Source organism: Somniosus microcephalus, chromosome 16, assembly GCF_052327205.1.
Source record: "Somniosus microcephalus isolate GS21.2 chromosome 16, FLI_Smic_1.0, whole genome shotgun sequence".
NCBI lineage: Eukaryota > Metazoa > Chordata > Chondrichthyes > Squaliformes > Somniosidae > Somniosus > Somniosus microcephalus.
In genome coordinates, this window is record NC_141002.1 from 92,351,087 (window position 1) to 92,370,604 (window position 19,518).

The window sequence follows — 19,518 nt, forward strand, 5'->3', positions numbered from 1 at the left end:
CCAATTCGCCTCCTCGTGTTATGCCTTCAGGTCGGATAGGATGACGGATGCAATAATGAGTCTATTGCATCTATAGGTTTATCGCGTTGCCAAGGAAACCAGGTCACAGTGCTGGTGGGAGCATGAGACTACAGTCGCCTCTCGTTAGTGTTTTGAAAATGGTGAATCTGGCACCTACAGTATCGGGTCTGGTACCAAGTGATAAATGTTCCTAATTTTACATTGTGGTATTGGTGATTTCTACTGACACCATAATTACTTTCAAACTCAAACACAATGCATTTCCACAGCCATGTCTACTCTTAGCAAGATGCTGAGTAGACTCAATCTGTGCCAAGTTGATGTGGGGTATATCCAGTAACCTGCAACGAGGAGGATTGGAGTGGGAAATGGTTCTTTGCCCCTCAGCTTTCACATGTATGTTAATGACACACAACAATAACAACTTGCATTTATATAGCGCCTTTAACGTCGTAAAACATCCCAAGGCACTTCACAGGAGCGATTATCAAACAAAATTTGACACCGAGCCACATAAGGAGAAGTTGGGGCAGGCGAGGTAGGTTTTAAGGAGCGTCTTAAAAGAGGAAAGAGAAGCACAAAGGCGGAGAGGTTTAGGGAGGGCATTCCAGTGCTTAGGGCCCAGGCAACAGAAGGCACGGCCACCAGTGGAGGAGCGAGTAAAATCGGGGATGCGCAAGAGGCCAGAATTGGAGGAGCGCAGATACCTCGGAGGGTTGAATGCTGGAGGAAATTAGAATAGGGAAGGGCGAGGCCATGGAGGGATTTGAAAACCAGGGTGAGAATTTTAAAATCGGGGCATTGCTTAACCAGGAGCCAGTGTCGGTCAGCGAACACGGGTGATGGGTGAACGGGACTGGGTGCGAGTTAGGACACGGGCAGCAAAGTTTTGGATGAGCTCAAGTTTACGGTGACACTTCACTCTACTTCTCTACTGCTCCCTCAACCCCACGCCTTTGGCTACCCACTCCGGCTGCCTGTCTGATAGCTGTATGAAGACCTGGGTGAGGCAAAACTTCCTCCAACTGAATGCTGCTAAAAGCAAGCAATCAATCAATTCAATTTTATTTGTCATATATGCAGCAGACGTGTGTACTGCACAATGAAATGTTGATTTTTACGAGTCCTCCCAACATTGGAATAAATATGGCCTAACAATGATAAAACACAAATAGAAATACAGTAATAATAAATAAAACAACAGTAATAAATAATAGATTATTCGTTCATGAGTCTTATGGCCTGGGGGTAGAAGCTGTTTCGAAACCTGCTGGTACGAGACCGTATGCTTCGGTATCTCTTAACGGACGGGAGCAGGGCGAAGAGGTTGTGGCTGGGGTGGCTCACGTCTTTGATGATTCTCAGGGCAAAAGACTTGTGTTTATCCCGCAAACAGCAATGTGTTAATGACCAGATAATCTGTTTTAGTGATGCTGGTTGAAGGATAAACATTGGCCCGGACACCGGGGAGAACTCCCCTGCTCCTCTTCAAAATAGTTTTTTTTTTAAATTCATTCACAGGATGTGGGCATCGCTGACGAGGCCAGTATTTATTGCCCATTCCTAATTGCCCTTGAGAAGGTGGCGGTGAGCCGCCACTTCAGAGGGCAGTTAAGAGTCAACCACATTGCTGTGGGTCTGGAGTCACATAACTGCCAGACCGGGTAAGGGCGGCAGATTTCCTTCCCTAAAGGACATTAGTGAACCAGATGGGTTTTTATGACAATTTCATGGTCACCATTACCGATACCAGCTTTTTTATTCCAGATTTATTTAATTAACTGAATTTAAATTCCCCAGCTGCCGTGGCGGGAATTTGAACTCGCGTCTGTGGATCATTAGTCCAGGTCTATGGATCGTTTATGTCCACCTTAAATTCAGTTCCCCAAGTGAGGTGAATAACTGGTTAAGATTTACAAGACTAAATTGTTTTGTGGAATTTCTTTCTATCCCCTGAAGGTAATCCATTAAAAAAAAACAGGTCTGCGATGCATTATCTAGTCCTGACTAGTATTTCGACTTCCATGAGTTTTTGATCACTTGGGGCTATCTATCCAAATTTTTAATCCTGCTCTTAACCAGACATTCATGAAGAATGATCTTAAATCTGCTAATTGGCATAACTATTTTTGCTGGGAATTGACCCCACTTATTCAGAGGCAGGGGGGTTTCTTTTGATCTCTAGTTGCACTTGAGTCATTATCAGTTTAGTATTCATGCCATCTCCAGTATTGTAATTGCCGATTTACGTTAAAGAGCCTGCTTTATGTCTAGATTTATGATGTTTGACATGTTAAAAGACTTGAGTCATGTTTTAATTAGAGAAAAGAAAGTTGCGAGAAGATAACATTAATTCTGTGTGCCTCGCCTAAAGTTTTAAATCACCATTGGTTCGATGACAGATCCACAAGGCTCGGTATGTAGTGAATGGATTAAACAATAGGGCTTTGCAACAATCTGTAAATTAGCAATCAATCAGCTTTTGAGATTTTATGAATCAGATCATACGACACCCACAACAACTTGCAGCATACTTAACAAAAGTAGTCCAATACTAGGGGTCATAAATGTAAGATAGTCACAAATAAATTCAGTAAGGTATTCAGGAGAAACCTTTCTAACCAGAGAGTGGTGAGAATGTGGAATTCGCTACCACGTGAAGACAAATAGCATAGATGCATTTAAGGGGAAGCACATGAGAGACAGAGAGAGGAATAGAAGGATATGCTGATAGGGTTACATTGAAAGAAAGAATTGCATTTCTATAGCGACCTTCATGACCCCCGAACGTCCCAAAGCGCTTTACAGCCAATGAAGTACTTTTTTGAAGTGTAGCCACCGTTGTAATGTAGGAAACGCGGCAGCCAATTTGCGCACAGCAAGCTCCCGCAAACAGCAATGTGATCATGACCAGATAATCTGCTTGAGGGATAAATATTGGCCAGGACATTGAGTCTACAGCACAGAAACAGGACATTCAGCTCAACTGATTTATGCTCCACTCCTCCCACCCCTCTTCATCTCACCCTATCGGCATAACCTTATATTCCTTTCACCCTCATGTGCTTGCCGAGCTTCCTCTTAAATGCACCTATGCTATTCGTATCGATGAAGTAGGGTGGGGAGGAGGCTCGTGTGGAGCATGAACACTGGCATGGACCTGTTGGGTCGAATGGCCTGTTTCTGTGCTGTAAAATTCTATGTAATATGTAGGCAACACAGCGAAACGTCCAAAGGCCCTTCTCGGATGTCGAGCCAAAGCAGGAGAGATTAGAATTGGTGACCAAAGCTTGGTCCAAGAGATTGGTTTGTAGAAGGGTTTGCCTTGCTTTTAAAAAGCTCTCAACCATATATTCGCAATGAATGATGGAAAACACAATTTTAGAAAGACATTAGTAATTAACCTTTCACACTCTGCTACCCACTGCCTTTTTTATATCTTAATTTGAAAGCCTGGTTTTGAGGTCTCCAGTTGTGTTCTCCTGGTGCTTTCCACAAATGACTCGAAGTTAAATTGGCCTTGACCACTGTAAAAGGTCAAGCAACGGATCAATGCTGTGCTGCACAGTTACTTTAATTAGCGTAAATTAGTGCATAAATATAAGAGAAGTGGCATTGATCCATTCAATTCCAACCAGACCTTTGTTCATTGTTAAAATTTACTAACGCAAACAGAAAGAGAAATCATTCATTCCATTTTTTTTTTTGGTTCCTAAGATTTTCTTTCTTAAAAATTTGCAGGGCTACGGGGAAAGGGCAAGGGGGAAAGGAACTAATTGGATCGCTCTTGCAAAGAGCCGGCACAGGCACGATGGGCCGAATGGCCTCCTGCTGTCCTGTGTCATTCTGTGCTCAGAACTAGGTTATTTGCTAAATGAGGATCAATAAGTGACTGAAAAGAGGGTATGGATACCAACTTCTCTTTGGTAGAGGAGTCCAGTCACTCTATCCAGTTTCACTTTCTGACAGACCGCCAACGCATGGTAATAAGCAACTTGCCAAAGGATTAAGTGGACGGAAACAAAAAGTCAGTCACCCTCATTTGTTCAACGCTCACAGACAAATAAGGGTGGGACATTGTCCTGTTACCAGACTGGTTGGGTAGTTTCCTCACTTGGTTGTATCCAATTTACTCCTAATAATTCAGTCGTTCTTAACACACTTTATAAAAAAAAAAAAAAAACATTATCCAATAATTCAAATTAAGCAATTAACACAGAAAAATGGGAATTAAATTTGTATATTAAATTTAAAAATCCAATATGAGCCTCATTCTGAATGATACCCGAGTTGTTCTCTTGTTCTGTGTTGCCTTTAAACACAGGACAACGTTTATATAAGTTTATAATCATTCATCTGTTTTGCAGAATCTTTGAAGTGTTTTTTTAAGCTATGAGGTTTCAGGATATGAAAATCATTAATGCCTAGACCCTTTGTCTGAAGGACCAACCTGGGATATTTGTTTGAAGCCATAAACATTTCTAGCTAATGTAACTTAAGTGGGTCTTCCCAGTGACTGATAAGACCATGCAAACACTTATCGTATGATGCTGCATGACTTGTGGAATGGGCCTGGCCTAAGCAATCTAATCTGTTGGAAACATAAGAATATAAGAATTAGGAACAGGAGTAGGCCATGCGACCCTTCGAGCCTGCTCCACCATTCAATAAGATTATGGCTGATCTTTGACCTCAACTCCACTTTCCCGCCCGATCTCCATATTTCCCCTGGAGTCTAAACATCTATCTCTGTCTTGAATATGCTCGACGATTCAGCATCCACTGCCCTTTGGGGTAGAAAATTTTAAAGATTCACAGCCCTCTGAGTGAAGAAATTTCTCCTCATCTCAGTCCTAATTACATAAGAACATAAGAAATAGGAGCAGGAGTAGGCCCTTCGAGCCTGCTCCGCCATTCAATGAGATCATGGCTGATCTTCTGCCTCAACTCCATTGACCAGCCCCATCGCCATATCCCTTGATGCCCTTACTAGTCAGAAATCTATCGACTTCTGTTTTGAATATATCCAATGACTGAGCCTCCACGGCCCTCTGGGGTAGAGAATTCCAAAAATTCACCACCCTCTGAAGAAATTTCTTCTCATCTGAGTCCTGAATGGCCGATCCTTTATCTTGAGGCTGTGGCCCCTGGTTCTAGACTCCCCAGCCAAGGGAAACATTCTCTCAGCATCCACCCTATCAAGCCCTGCATCATACTTGCATCTCTTTGCCGCCCTCTTGTTCGCAGTTCCTTTTCGTTCCATGGTTTGAAATTACTGCACGCTGCTACTCCTTTAAGAGTACTTCATTGGCTGACCCCTTATCCTGAGACTATGCCCCCCCGAGTTCTAGACTCTCCAGCCAGGGGAAACAGCCTCTCGGCATCTACCCTGTCAATCCCCCTCACAATCTAGTGCTAGTCAGAGTAGAAATAGAAAGATATTTCAGATGAATACGTGGCTAGAGGAATGGTGCAAGGGGGAGGGATTCAAATTCCTGGGACATTGGAACCGGTTCTGGGGGAGGTGGAACCAGTACAAACTGGACGGTTTGCACCTGGGAAGGACCAGGACCGATTTCCTAGGGGGAGTGTTTGCTAGTGCTGCTGGGGAGGGTTTAAACTAAAATGGCAGGGGGTTGGGAACCTGTGCAGGGAGACAGAGGAAAGGGAAGCAAGGATAGAAACAAAAGACAAGAAGGAGTAAAGCAAAAGTGGAAGGCAGAGAAATCAAGGGTGTAAATCAAACAGGGCCACAGTAAATAATAATTCTAAAAGGACTAAGAGTGTTAAAAAACAAGCCTGAAGGCTTTGTGTCTTAATGCGAGGAGAATTCGTAATAAGGTGGCTGAATTAGCTGCGCAAATAGATGTAAACGGATATGATATAATTGGGATTATGGAGACATGGCTCCAGGGTGACCAAGGCTGGGAATTCAATATTCAGGAAGGACAGGCAAAAAGGAAAAGGAGGTGGGGTAGCATTGCTGGTTAAAGAGGAGATTAACACAATAGTAAGGAATGATATTAGCTCTGATGATGTGGAATCTGTATGGGTAGAGCTGAGAAATACCAAGGGGCAGAAAATGTTAGAGGGAGTTGTATACAGACCCCCAAACAGTAATGCTGAGGTTGGGGATGGCATTAAATGGGAAATTAGAGACGCGTGCAATAAGGGCACAGCTGTTATCATGGGTGACTTTAATCTACATATAGATTGGGCTAACCAAATTAGTAACAATACTGTGGAGGAGGAATTCCTAGAGTGTATACGGGATGGTTTCCTGGACCAATATGTCGAGGAACCAACTAGAGATCAGGCCATCTTAGACCGGGTATTATGTAATGAGAAAGGATTGATTCACAATCTTGCTGTGCGAGGCCCCTTGGGGAGGAGCGATCATAATATGATAGAATTCTTCATTTAAGATGGAGAGTGAAGTAGTTGACTGAGAAACTAGGGTCCTGAATTTAAATAAAGGAAACTACGATGGTAGAGGCGTGAGTTGGCTAGGATGGATTGGGGAATGTTTCTTAAAGGATAGGCAAACATTTAAAGATCGCATGCATGAACGACAGAATTTGTTCATCCCTGTCTGGCATAAAAATAAAACAAAAAAGGTGGCGCAACCATGGCTAACTAGGGAAATTAGGGATAGCATAAGTTACAAGCAGAGGACCTATAAATTGGCCAGAAAAAACAGCAAACGTGAGGATTGGGAGCAGTTTAGGGTTCAGCAAAGGAGGACAAAAGGATTAATTTAAAGGGAGAAAATAGAGTATGAGAGTAAGCTTGCAGGGAACATAAAATAGACTCTGAAAGCTTCTATAGATATGTGAAGAGAAAAAGATTGGTGAAGTCAAGCATAGGTCCCTTGCAGTCAGAATCAGGGGAATTTATAATGGGGAACAAAGAAATGGCAGACCAATTAAATACATACTTTGGTTCTGTCTTCACAAAGGAGGACACAAATAACCTCCCAAAGATGTCAGGGAACATAGGGTCTAATGAGAGGGAGGAACTGAATGAAATCAGTGTTTGTAGGGAAATGGTGTTAGGGAAATTGACGGGATTGAAGGCCGATACATCCCCAGGGCCTGATAATCTACATCCTAGGGTACTTAAGGAAGTGGCCCTAGAAATAGTAGATGCATTGCTGGTCATCTTCCAAAATTCTATAGACCCTAGCACAGTTCCCATGGATTGGAGGGTAGATAATGTAACTCCACTATTTAAAAAAGGTGGTAGAGAGAAAACGGGGTATTATAAGCCTGACATCGGTAGTGGGGAAAATGCTAGAGTCCATTATAAAAGATGTAATAGCAGAGCACTTGGAAAACAGTGATGGGATCGGACAAAGTCAACATGGATTTACAAAAGGTAAATTGTGCTTGACTAATCTACTGGAATTTTTTGAGGATGTAACTGGTAGAATGGATAAGGGAGAACCAGTGGATGTGGTGTATTTGGACTTTCAGAAGGCTTTCGATAAGGTCCTGCATAAGAGATTAGTGTGCAAAGTTAAAGCAAATGGGATTGGGGGTAAGGTACTGACTTGGATAGAGAACTGGTTGGCAGACAGGAAGCAAAGAGTTGGAATAAACGGGTCTTTTTCCGAGTGGCAGGTAGTGACTAGTGGGGTACCGCAGGGATCGGTGCTAGGACCCCAGCTATTCACAATATATATTAATGATCTAGACAAGGGAACTAGATGTAATATCTCTAAGTTTGCAGATGACACAAAGCTGGGTGGGCGTGTGCTGTGAGGAGGATGCAGAGAAACTCCAGAATGATTTTGACAGGTTGGGTGATTGAGCAGATGCAGTATAATGTGGATAAATGTGAGGTTATCCACTTTGGTGGCAAAAACAGGAAGGCAGATTATTATCTGAATGGCAATAGATTGGGAAAAGGGGAAGTGCAACGAGACCTGGGTGTCCTTGTGCACCAGTCGCTGAAGGTAAGCATGCAGGTGCAGTGGGCGGTTAAGAAAGCAAATGGTATGTTGGCCTTCATAGCGAGAGGATTTGAGTACAGGAACAAGATGCAGGAAGGATGCTCCCGATGGCAGGGGAGTCCAGAACAGAGGTCACAATCTAAGGATAAGGGGTAAGCCATTTAGGACTGAGATGAGGGGGAATTTCTTCACCCAGAGAGTGGTGAACCTGTGGAATTCTCTACCACAGAAGGCAGTTGAGGCCAAATATATTCAAGAAGGAGTTAGATATATTTCTTAAGGCTAAAGGGATCAAGGGATATGGGGAGAAGGCAGGGACAGGGTACTGAATTTGGATGATCAGCCATGATCTCATTAAATGGCGGAGCAGGCTCGAGGGGCCGAATGGCCTACTCCTGCTCCTATCTTCTATGTTTCTATCCGATCAGAGTGATCTCTCTAAATATGTCTGGAGAAGCTTGCAGTTCTGATTCTTCAATTAAGAAACAACACGTCGGCCTCTGGTTGGAGAAAGAATTGAGGGCAGGTGGGTCCCAAAAAATGCCCCAAAAAGATGGCCTCAATGAAATCATTTTCCACACTGACTCAAAAACTTGGAGAAGAGGTGCCTGGGTCCTCCAGGCATCACACAATGTTCTCGCGCTCCAGATTAAATTCGCAATCAGAATCTGTTAAAGGAATGATCCAAAAAAACAATACATCCAAAAAGTGCATCGAATCAATAGGTTGTGAGAATTCATCTGGGCTCGAACACTGTCCTCCACACAAGACTGCCAACACTCTGGCCACTTCCTACATTTGAAAATCAGGTAGCACCAAAGTTATTCCAAACTTCCCTAGCAGTACCAGTCAACTAATTTATAACTGAGACGATTGGTATCATCTGCACATCTGTTGGGTCTGCCGAGCTCAGTTGCATTTCTTATTGCACTGGTATCCACCAAAGAAAACCTACAGGCAGAGTTCATTGATTCTTTTTTTCCTCATTACAGGAACCATGAGCTTTCATTTCGGTCAACTAGGGTAAAACAATTTTTACATCGGATATACAGTACAGAAACAGACCATTCGGCCCAACCAGTCCATACCGGCGTTTATGCTCCACTCGAGCCTCCTCCCGTCTTTCCTCATCTAACTCTATCAGCAGAACCCTCTATTCCCTTCTCCCTCATGTGCTTATCTAACCGCCCCTTAAATGCATCTATACTATTTGCCTCAACCACTCCCTGTGGTAGCGAGTTCCACATTCTCACCACTCTGGGTAAAGAAGTTTCTTCTGAATTCCCTATTTGATTTCTTGGTGACTATCTTATATTGACGGTTTCTAGTTATGTTCTTCCCCACAAGTCAAACACTCTCTCTGTCTACCCAATCAAAACCTTTCATAATTTTAAAGACCTTTTATTAGGTCACCCCACAGCCTTCTCTTTTCGTGACGCTCCATTGTCCTAGGATGTCAAATTGACCAAGAGGCAGTTTTCAGCTTGCGTACTAAATGAGTTCCTCATAAGGACCAATGTCCCCCTCAGTGTGGGGCATAGACAGGCTTGAGCTTTTTGCGCTCTCTGTCCATAAGGAATACATTTGCATTGAGCTAGTGAGAATCTGGGCAAGTGAAGCGTATAAATAAGCAGGGAAGCACTTAGTAATAAACCGTCTGACAAAGGGTTTAGTGTTAATGGGCCAGGCCTTGAAGATGTGTATTAAGACTAGACAAGCCAGTATGTGGAATGTTGTGGCTCACCATCAACTTCAAATAAGTAGTCATTTGATTCATCCCAAGCTCGAATGGCCTACTCCTAGGATCATAGAATGGTTACAGCACAGAAGGCCATTCGGCCCGCCGTGCCTGTGCCGGCTCTCTGCAGGAGCACTTCAGCTAGTCCCACTCCCCCGCCCTTTCCCCGCAGCCCTACAAATTTCTTTCCTTCAGGTACTTATCTAATTCCCTTTTGAAAGCCACGATTGAATCTGCCTCCACCACCCTCTCAGGCAGTGCATTCCAGATCCTAACCACTCGCTGCGTAAAAAAAGTTTTTCCTCATGCTGCCTTTGGTTCTTCTGCCAATCACCTTCAATCTGTGTCCTCTGGTTCTCGACCCTTCCGCCAATGGGAACAGTTTCTCTCTATCTACTCTGTCTAGACCCCTCATGATTTTGAACACCTCTATCAAATCTCCTCTCAACCTTCTCTGCTCTAAGGAGAACAACCCCCAGCTTCTCCAGTCTATCCACGTAACTGAAGTCCCTCATCCCTGGAACCATTCTTGTAAATCTTTTCTGCACCCTCTCTAAGGCCTTCACATCCTCCCTAAAGTGCGGTGCCCAGAATTGGACACAATACTCCAGTTGAGGCTGGACCAGTGTTTTATAAAGGTTCATCATAACGTCCTTGTTTTTGTACTCCTCGTTATGTTCTAAGCCAGGACAGCGCCCATTCAGAATAGCAGGAGATGGTTTCTTTAAAAAGAAAAAGAAAGACATATTTGCATTTATATAGCGCCTTTCATGACCTCAGGATGTCCCAAAGTGCTTTACAGCCAATGAAGTACTTTTGAAGTGTAGTCACTGTTGTACTGTAGGAAACGCGGCAGCCAATTGTGCACAGCAAGCTCCCACCAACAGCCATGTGATAATGACCAGATAATCTGTTTTTTTAATGTTGCTTGAGGGATAAACATTGGCCAGGACACCCGGGGATAGCGCCCCTGCTCTTTGAAATAGTGCCATGGGATCTTTTACATCCACCTGAGAGCAGACAGGGTCTCAGTTTAATGTCTCATCCGAGAGACGGCACCTCCGACAGTGCAGCACTCCCTCAGCACTGCACTGGAGTGTCGGCCTAGATTTTTGTGCTCAAGTCCCTGGAGTTGGGACTTAAACCCACAACCTTCTGACTCAGAGGCAAGGGTGCTACCCACTGAGCCCCGGCTGACAAGACCCAGACGCCGAGGGAAGAGGAGGGGTAGCCAGTCTTACTGACAGGTCTGTTGGCGAATCACTGAATGAGGAGGAAGTCTGAGAGTAAAGAGAGGTTAGGAGAAATGAGGCCCGTGGGCAAGAGGTGAAGTTTTAAATAGGAGGCTGGGAAGTGCAGGCCTGAGCTTGGAGCTGGAAGTCGTCTAGAAAGAACGGTAATGCCAGAAATGAGCAAGTTTGTCGAGGAGATACATCAAAATGGAGTAAAATAAGGTTTGTCTACAACTTTGTCAGCTGTGGCTCAGTGGGTCGCTCACTCGCCTCTGAGTCAGAAGGTCATGGGTTCAAGTCCCACTCCAGGGACTTCAACACAAAAGTCTAGGCTGACCGTCCCAGTGCAGTACGGAGGTACAACAGTGACTACACTCCAAAAGTACTTCATTGACTGTAAAGCGCTTTGAGACGTCCGGTGGTCGTGAAAGGCGCTATAGAAATGCAAGTCTTTTTTTTAACTTGGAATCATTGATTCATAGAATCTTACAGCACAGAAGGAGGCCATTTGGTCTGTCGTGCCTGTGCCGGCTCTTTGGAAGAACTGTCCAGCTTAGTAACACACCTCAGCTTTTATCTCCTAAACCTGCAAATCAGTCCTCGTCAAGTAGATGTCCAATTATCCTTTGAAGGTTCCTATGGAATCAGCTTCCTCTTCTCTTAGGCAGTCCCACAGAACCGAAGATGACTGGCTTCCACATTAAAAATGAGTTCTCAGGTGACTGATGAGTCCAATGCGGGACCCACAGTCTCTGTCACAGGTGGGGCAGACGGTGGCCGAAGGGGCGGGTGGGCGGGGTACTTGGGCTTCCACCACCCTTTCAGGTAGCGCGTCCCAGATCTTAACAACCCACTCTGTGTAGAAATTTCTCATTTCCCCTCTAGTTCTTTTGCTAATTATTTTAAACCTGTGACCTCTGGTTACCGGCCCACTTGCCAGAGGAAACAGTTTCTCCCTACTCACTCTATCAAATCCCCTCGTAATTTTGAAAACCTCTATTAGGCCGCCCCTTAACCTTCTTTGCTCTCAAGGAGAACAATCCCAGCCTTCTCCAATCTCGGCACATAACTGAAGTCCCTCATCTCTGTTACTTCATCAAAGAACTCAATCGGGTTAGTCAGACACCATTTGCCTTTAACAAATCTGAGCTGGCTGTCTCTTATTAACCCATGCTTCTCCATGTGAGAATTAATTTTGTCTTTTAACAATGGTCTCGACAACTGACGTTAGATTGGCTGGCCTGTAGTTACCAGGTTTACTCCCTCTCCCCTCTTTTGAATAGGGGTGTAACATTTACAATCCTCCAGCCCTCTGCACCACTCCCATGTCCAAGGAGGATTGAAAGATTGTGGTCAAACCTTCTGCTTTCTCCACCCTTACTTTCCTCAGCAACCTAGGATGCATTGGGACCTGGGTGTCCTTGTACACAAATCACTGAAAGTTAACCTGCAGGTACAGCAAGCAAATGGTATGTTGGCCTTTATTACAAGAGGATTTGAGTATAAGAGTAAAGACGTCTTACTGCAATTATATAGGGCCCTGGCGAGTCCACACCTGGAGTATTGTGTACAGTTTTGGTCTCCTTACCTAAGGAAGGATATACTTGCCATAGAGGGAGTGCAACAAAGGTTCACCAGACTGAATCCTGGAATGGGGGGAACTGTCCTATGAAGAGAGATTGAGTAGTCTAGGTCTATATTCTCTAGAATTTAGAAGAATGAGAGGTGATCTCATTGAGACATACAAACTTCTTACAGGGCTTGACAGGGTAGATGCAGGGAGGATGTTTCCCCTGGCTGGGGAGTCTAGAACCAGGGGTCACAGTCTCAGAATAAGGGGTCGGCCATTTAGGACTGAGATGAGGAGACATTTCTTCACTCAGAGGGTGGTGAATCTTTGGAATTCTCTACCCCAGAGGGCTGTGGAGGCTCAGTCGTTGAGTATATTCAAGACAGAGATTGATAGATTTTTGAATATTAAGGGAATCAAGGGATATGGGGATAGTGCAGGAAAGTGGAGATGAGGTACAAGATCAGCCATGATCTTATTGAATGGCGGAGCAGGCTCGAGGGGCCAAATGGCCGACTCCTGCTCCTATTTCTTATGTTCTTGTTCCATCTGGACTAAGTGGCTTGTTAACTTTGAGTGATGCCGACCTATTTAGCACCTCTCTTCTATCTCTTTATCCTATCCAAAATCTTATCACACATTTACATAGAATGTACAGCATAGAAACCAGTCATTCGGTCCAACAAGGCTATGCCGGTGTTTATGCTGCACACGAGCCTTCTCCCATGCCATTTCATACAACAACAACTTGTATTTATATAGCGTCTTTTACTTAGTATAACGTCCCAAGGCGCTTCACAGGAGTATTATAAGACAAAAAATTTGACACCGAGCCACATAAGGATGAATTAGGGAAGGAAACCAAAAGCTTGGTCAAAGAGGTAGGTTTTAAGGAGCGTCTTAATGGTGGAAAGAGAGGTAGCGAGGCGGAGAGGTTTAGGCAGGGAATTCCAGAGCTTAGGGCCTATCAGCATAACCTTCTACTCCTTTCTCCTTCATGTGTTTATCTAGCTTCCTCTTAGATACACTCTCAATAGGTAAATGCACTATATGGTGTGATGTGGAGCCGTGCAAATGACAGGAAACTTTGTGCTATCCGGCACCGACGGGACCGAGCTGTTGTCGTTCCCTCAAAACTGCCGGACACTCCAGCTCTAATGTTGAAGCATACGGAGGTTTTCATCTCCGTATCTGACAACAAACACTGTTGCTTAGCAACAGCTTCTAAACAATTGGCTGCAGCTGCAAGCGTCTCTAGCTGAAGCTGTTGCTATAGCTACAGACCTTGCAGTGTCTGACTGGGGGGGAAAAAAAAAGCAACGAAAAGAAAAAAAACGGCTCCTGATTTTTGCCGGTGGCTTGAGCTTGCCGGACATTTAGCCTCCGGATAACACAAAGTTTCCTGTAGTTGAATCCTTGGTCTGCACTGACTCGGCAGATCTTAGCCAAGATGATGGTGAAGCCACCACAATAAGCCTGAGCCTCCCTGAACGAAGAGAAAAAATGTATTGACCAGGATTCCTGCTCAGGATCGCTCTCTGTGCCTGAAGTGCATGCATGTGGGGCTACTTGGAGATGTGGGGGGGGGACAGATTTGGGCTCAGCTTTGAGGGGACCCATGACTGTATAACTTGCCAACGATCGTTGTCCAGATACTTTCATGCAGAATGGCCACATGGGTTAGGTATTGAAGGGCTGCTGCTGCCTCTAGAACTGTAAAGGGACAAAACTGGAGAGGACCACACCTTAACCAATATAGAACAGAAAGTTTGTGCCGTTTATTGCTCTTTGCATTTGATACCATTAAACGCATCAAAAGAAAGTTTGTTTTTCTGATGACCAGAAAACAAAAGCAGTGTACCTTGACTTCCAGAAAGCCTTCGATAAGGTTCCACACAAAAGATTATCATGCAAAATTAAGGCTCATGGGATTGGGGGCAATGTATTAACGTGGATAGAGAACTGGCTGGCGGATAGAAAACAGAGAGTTGGAATAAACGGCTCGTTTTCGGAGTGGCAGGCAGTGACCAGCGGGGTGCCGCAAGGATCTGTCCTGGGACCCCAGCTGTTCACAATATATATAAATGATCTGGATCAGGGAATTGGATGCAATATTTCCAAATTCGCTGACGACACTAAACTAGGAGGAGGGGTGGGCTCTGATGAGGATGTCAGGAGGCTACAGTGCGATTTGGACAGGTTGGGGGAATGGGCGGATACGTGGCAGATGCACTATAATGTGGATAAATGCGAGGTTATCCACTTTGGGGGTAAAAACAGGAGGGTAGATTATTATCTAAATGGCAATAGATTGGGAGATGGGGAAGTGCAGAGGGACCTGGGTGTTCTTGTGCACCAGTCACTGAAGGAGAGCATGCAGGTGCAACAGGCGATTAAGAAGGCAAATGGTATGTTGGCCTTCATATCAAGGGGGTTCGAGTATAGGAATAGGGATACCTTACTACAGCTGTACAAGGTGCTGGTGAGACCGCATCTGGAGTATTGTGTACAGTTTTGGTCGCCCCATCTGCGGAAGGATGTTCTTGCCATGGAAAGAGTGCAGCGGCGATTCACCAGGCTGATACCTGGAATGGCAGGAATGACCTACGAGGAGAGATTGAATAGTTTGGGCTTGTACTCACTGGAGTTTAGAAGATTGAGAGGGGATCTCATCGAAACATATAAAATTATGGCAGGCCTGGACAGGCTGAATTCAGAGAGAATGTTTCCAATGGCAGGGGAGCACAGAACCAGGGGCCACAGTCTAAAAATAGCGGGCAAATCATTTAAAACAGAGATGAGGAAGAATTTCTTCACTCAAAGAGTGGTGAGCCTGTGGAATTCCCTGCCACAGAGGGCTGTGAAGGCTAATTCAATAAATATTTTCAAGAGAGAATTGGATATATTTCTGAAGGCTAAGGGGATTAAGGGTTACGGAGAAAAGGCGGGGACGGGGTACTGAACTGGTAAGATCAGCTAAGATCTCAGACGAAGATCAGCCATGATCTCATTGAATGGCGGAGCAGGCTCGAAGGGCCGAATGGCCTACTCCTGTTCCTATCTCTATGTTTTTTTTTCTAATAATAGTTGTGTGTAGTGAAATTAATGATAATCGCATATCATCGCACCAGTGCTCTTCTCGATCTTCCTGGCTGCAATGCTCCATCTCACCCTCAGTAAGCTCCCCGCTGGAGTGGAGCTAATCTACAGAACAAACGGGAAACTGTTCAACCTCCATCGCCTCCAGTCCAGATCCAAGGTCGTCCCATCCTTTGTCGTCGAATTACAGTATGCAGACGACGCTTGCGTCTGCGCTCACTTGGGGGTCGAACTCCAAACCATCGTCAACACCTTCACCGAAGCGTACGAGAGCATGGGCCTTACCTAAACATCCGTAAGACAAAGGCCCTCTACCAACCTGCCCCTGCCATACAGTACTGCTCCCCGATTATCAAAATCCATGACAAGGCCTTGGACAACGTGGACCACTTTCCATACCTCGGGAGCTTGCTGTCAACAAGGGCAGACGTTGATGACGAAGTCCAACACCGCCTTCAGTGTGCCAGTGCAGCCTTCGGTCACCTGAGGAAGAGCATGTTTGAAGACCAGGACCTCAAACCCGGCACTAAGCTCATGGTCTACAGAGCAGCAGTGATATCTGCCCTCCTGTATGCTTCAGAGACATGGACCATGTACAGCAGGCACCTCAAAGCACTGGAGAGGTGCCACCAACGCTGCCTCCGCAAGATCCTGCAAATCCATTGGCAGGATAGGCGCACCTACATCAGTGTTCTCGCTCAGGCCAACATCCCCAGCACCGAAGCTTTGACCATGCTCGATCAGCTCCGATGGACGGGCCACATCGTCCACAATTCCGATACAAGACTCCCAAAACAAGCGCTCTACTCGGAGCTCCGACACGGCAAGAGAGCCCCAGGTGGGCAGAGGAAATGCTTCAAGGACACCCTCAAAGCCTCCTTGGAAAAAGTGCAACATCCCCACCGACACCTGGGAATCCCTGGCCCAAGACCGCACAAAGTGGAGGAGAAGCATCCGGGAAGGCGTTGAACACCTCGAGTCTCTTCGCCGGGAGCAAGCGCAAGGAGCGCACGTCAACCCAAGCACCCCACCCACCCGCCCCTTCAACCACCGTCTGCCCCACCTGTGTCGGACACTGTAGGTCCTGCATTGGACTCGTCAGTCACCTGAGAACTCCTTTTTAGTGTGGGAGCAAGTCATCCTCGGTTCCGAGGGACTGCCTAAGCAGAATAATCATCATCATAAATAATGTTACAGTTCTTGAGTGCATTTTGGGTTTATTGCAAATCAGTATCCGATCGCATTGCACGTAAAGGAATGAAATTCCGAGGAGGCAGGGTAGTCAGTGCACAAGACTTCATTGTTGACTCAATGCACAGTTGGGAGTGTGGGAGACATTCCTTTCCTCTACTTGACTTCAATTTTAGGGTGGGGGGAATTCTGGCATCTATTTCTGCCACCTATGCACATTCATTTAAACAGTTGACTTCATTCAACAATCTAAATGCAAGTTGCATAAAAGAGCAAAGGAAGAAAGAACTTGCATTTATATAGCGCCTTTCATGACCTGGGGACATCCCAAAGCGCTTTACAGCCAATGAAGTACCTTTTGAAGTGTAGTCACTGTTGTAATGTAGGAAACACGGCAGACAATTTGCGCACAGCAAGCTCCTGCAAACAGCAATGTGATAATGACCAGATAATCTTTTTTTTTAGTGATGTTGGTTGAGGGATAACAGTTGACCAGGACACCGGGGAGAACTGCCCCCTGCTCCTCTTCTAAATAGTGCCGTGGGATCTTTTACGTCCACCTGAGAGGACAGACAGGACCTCGGTTTAGCTCCTCATCTGAAAGACAGCACCTCCGACAGTGCAGCACTCCCTCAGTGCTACCAGTGAGCCACAGCGAATACCCCTCGGGTCCCTTTTGAATCTCTTGGGCACTTTGTAAACCCATATAACCTCAATTTAAATCTTCAGTGAGAAGTTGAAGTGTTGTCTTTATGTTGAAAACTGCATCACTCGCAGAAAAAAAACGACATTCTGCCCAAGTACAGGAAACTCTCGATTTACCGGCACCTAAATAACCGGAAATCCCGGTTAACCGGCAAAATTCAGGAGTAGGTTCAGGTAAGTTTTACTTCATATTAGTGGCCGTTCCTGGATCTGTGGCCGTGTAACCGGGGTTCCTGCACCTGTTGCTAAGCAACAGGGACGCTTGGTCTGTGGCCGGGGTTCCCGCACCTGTTGCCATGCAGCACGGACACCTGGATTTGTTGCTGTGTACGGAGCTCTCGTACCTTTTACTATACCTCTCTGTAATCCGGACTTTTTGATAAACCGGCACCACGCCGGTCCCGTCGGTGCCGGATAAAAGAGTTTCCTGTATATGGCCACGTTTTTGCATTGAATAAAGATTGAAATCCAAAAAGGGAAAATTAACTTAAGATTAAAAGATTTGCAAATGATTCTTCTCAAATGTCCTCGCTGACCTATGTTGGCTACCGGGCCACAAACCTCTCTCATTTAAAATTCTCATCCTCGTGTTTAAATCTATTCAGGGCCTCGCCCTTCCTTATCTATGTAACCTCTACTTCTACAATCCCATTACACCGAACTCTCCATTCCTCCGACTCTGGCCTTCTATGCATCGCCCTCTCCTTTCGCCCCACCTTTGGCAGCTGTGCCTTCAGCCATCCAGTCGCAACGCTCTGGAATTCCCTCCTTAAACCTCTCTGTCTCCACCTCTTTTTTTTTTCCCCCTCCTCTAAGACTCGTCTTTAAAACCCAATTCTTGGACCAAGCTTATGGTCACTGCTCCGAATGTCTCCTCCTTTGGCTCGATGTCCATTTTAGTCTGAATAGGCCTCAGTGGGGCATTTTTCTGTGTAAATGAAAGTTGTTGTTATTGAATCTGAAGTGCTCCCAAATGAGCCCATTTGGGTTTGGCCCTCTGTCAAAAGCATTTGCCTTTTCCAAAATGTATCTAAAGTGGATGGAACGTAACTAGCTGCAAATTATGATGCGCAGTATCCCAGTGCACAATACTGTGATTTTGCTAATGCAGGGAAAGTTTTTCGTGCTTATTGGATTCCTAATGCTGTAAGTGGAATGTTTTATTCACCAAATATCTCGTGTAGAAACTGCAGTGCAGGCTGAATAAGACTATTTATAGACACACTCTGCAGCGTGATTATTAAATAGAATGTGGAGATACTGTTTGGTAAGATTTTTTTTCTGTATTGCTTTTCCCAACTAGGAAGGACCAGAATCTTCTGTCCCCGGTAAACTGCTGGTATTTACTGTTGAACCAGGTCAGGAGAGAGAGCAAAGATCATGCAACGTTGAGTGACATCTATCTGAACAATGTTATCATGCGCTTCATGCAAATCAGTGAGGACTCGACGAGACTCTTCAAAAAGGTAACGCTAAATTTGCATAGCGGACTTTGGTGAATCAGCCAAAGTTCCCAAATATTAAGCCTTTCATGATATTTTTTATTTAAACTTAATAATTCTCCTCATCTCCCCATCTGGTTATCCTGCTGTTTTTTTTTAACTGAACAATAAAGAGCAAATTGACGACAAAAGAGCCAAAGGAGAGATGAGGAGAATTATTTTTACCAAGCAAGCTGTTATAATCCGGAATGTGCTGCCTGGAAGGGCGGTGGAAGCAAATTCAATAGTAACTTTCAAAAGGGAATCGGGGAAATTTTGCAGGGCAACGGGGAATAAGCAGGGGAATGGGACTAATTGGATAGCTCGTTCAGCCGCCTTCTGTGCTGTAAGATTCTCTGGGGGCTAAATTCGGTTGATTTGCGCCTCCTGTTAGCGCCCTTTTTGTTTCTGGCCCCGGCGCCCGTGAAGCCGCCCCCCCCCCCCCCCCCCCCCCAACCAAGGCGGGGTGCCGGCTGCTCTCCGTGAGCACGGCACTCCTCTTGAGTGCTGGGCTTGTTTGCCGGCAC

At 45.3% G+C, this 19,518-nt stretch overlaps 1 protein-coding gene across 6 annotated transcripts in view; it reads left to right on the forward strand.

Moving 5' to 3' along the window:
• Positions 1 to 19,518, forward strand: part of srgap1a (SLIT-ROBO Rho GTPase activating protein 1a) — a 290,700-nt gene that overhangs the window by 126,689 nt on the left and 144,493 nt on the right. For all 6 annotated transcript variants that reach the window (XM_086009434.1, XM_086009429.1, XM_086009435.1 and 3 more), the window contains exon 3: positions 18,814 to 18,976. In XM_086009434.1, coding sequence (XP_085865560.1) covers positions 18,814 to 18,976 — 163 coding nt within the window. The remainder of the gene's footprint in view (positions 1 to 18,813; positions 18,977 to 19,518) is intronic.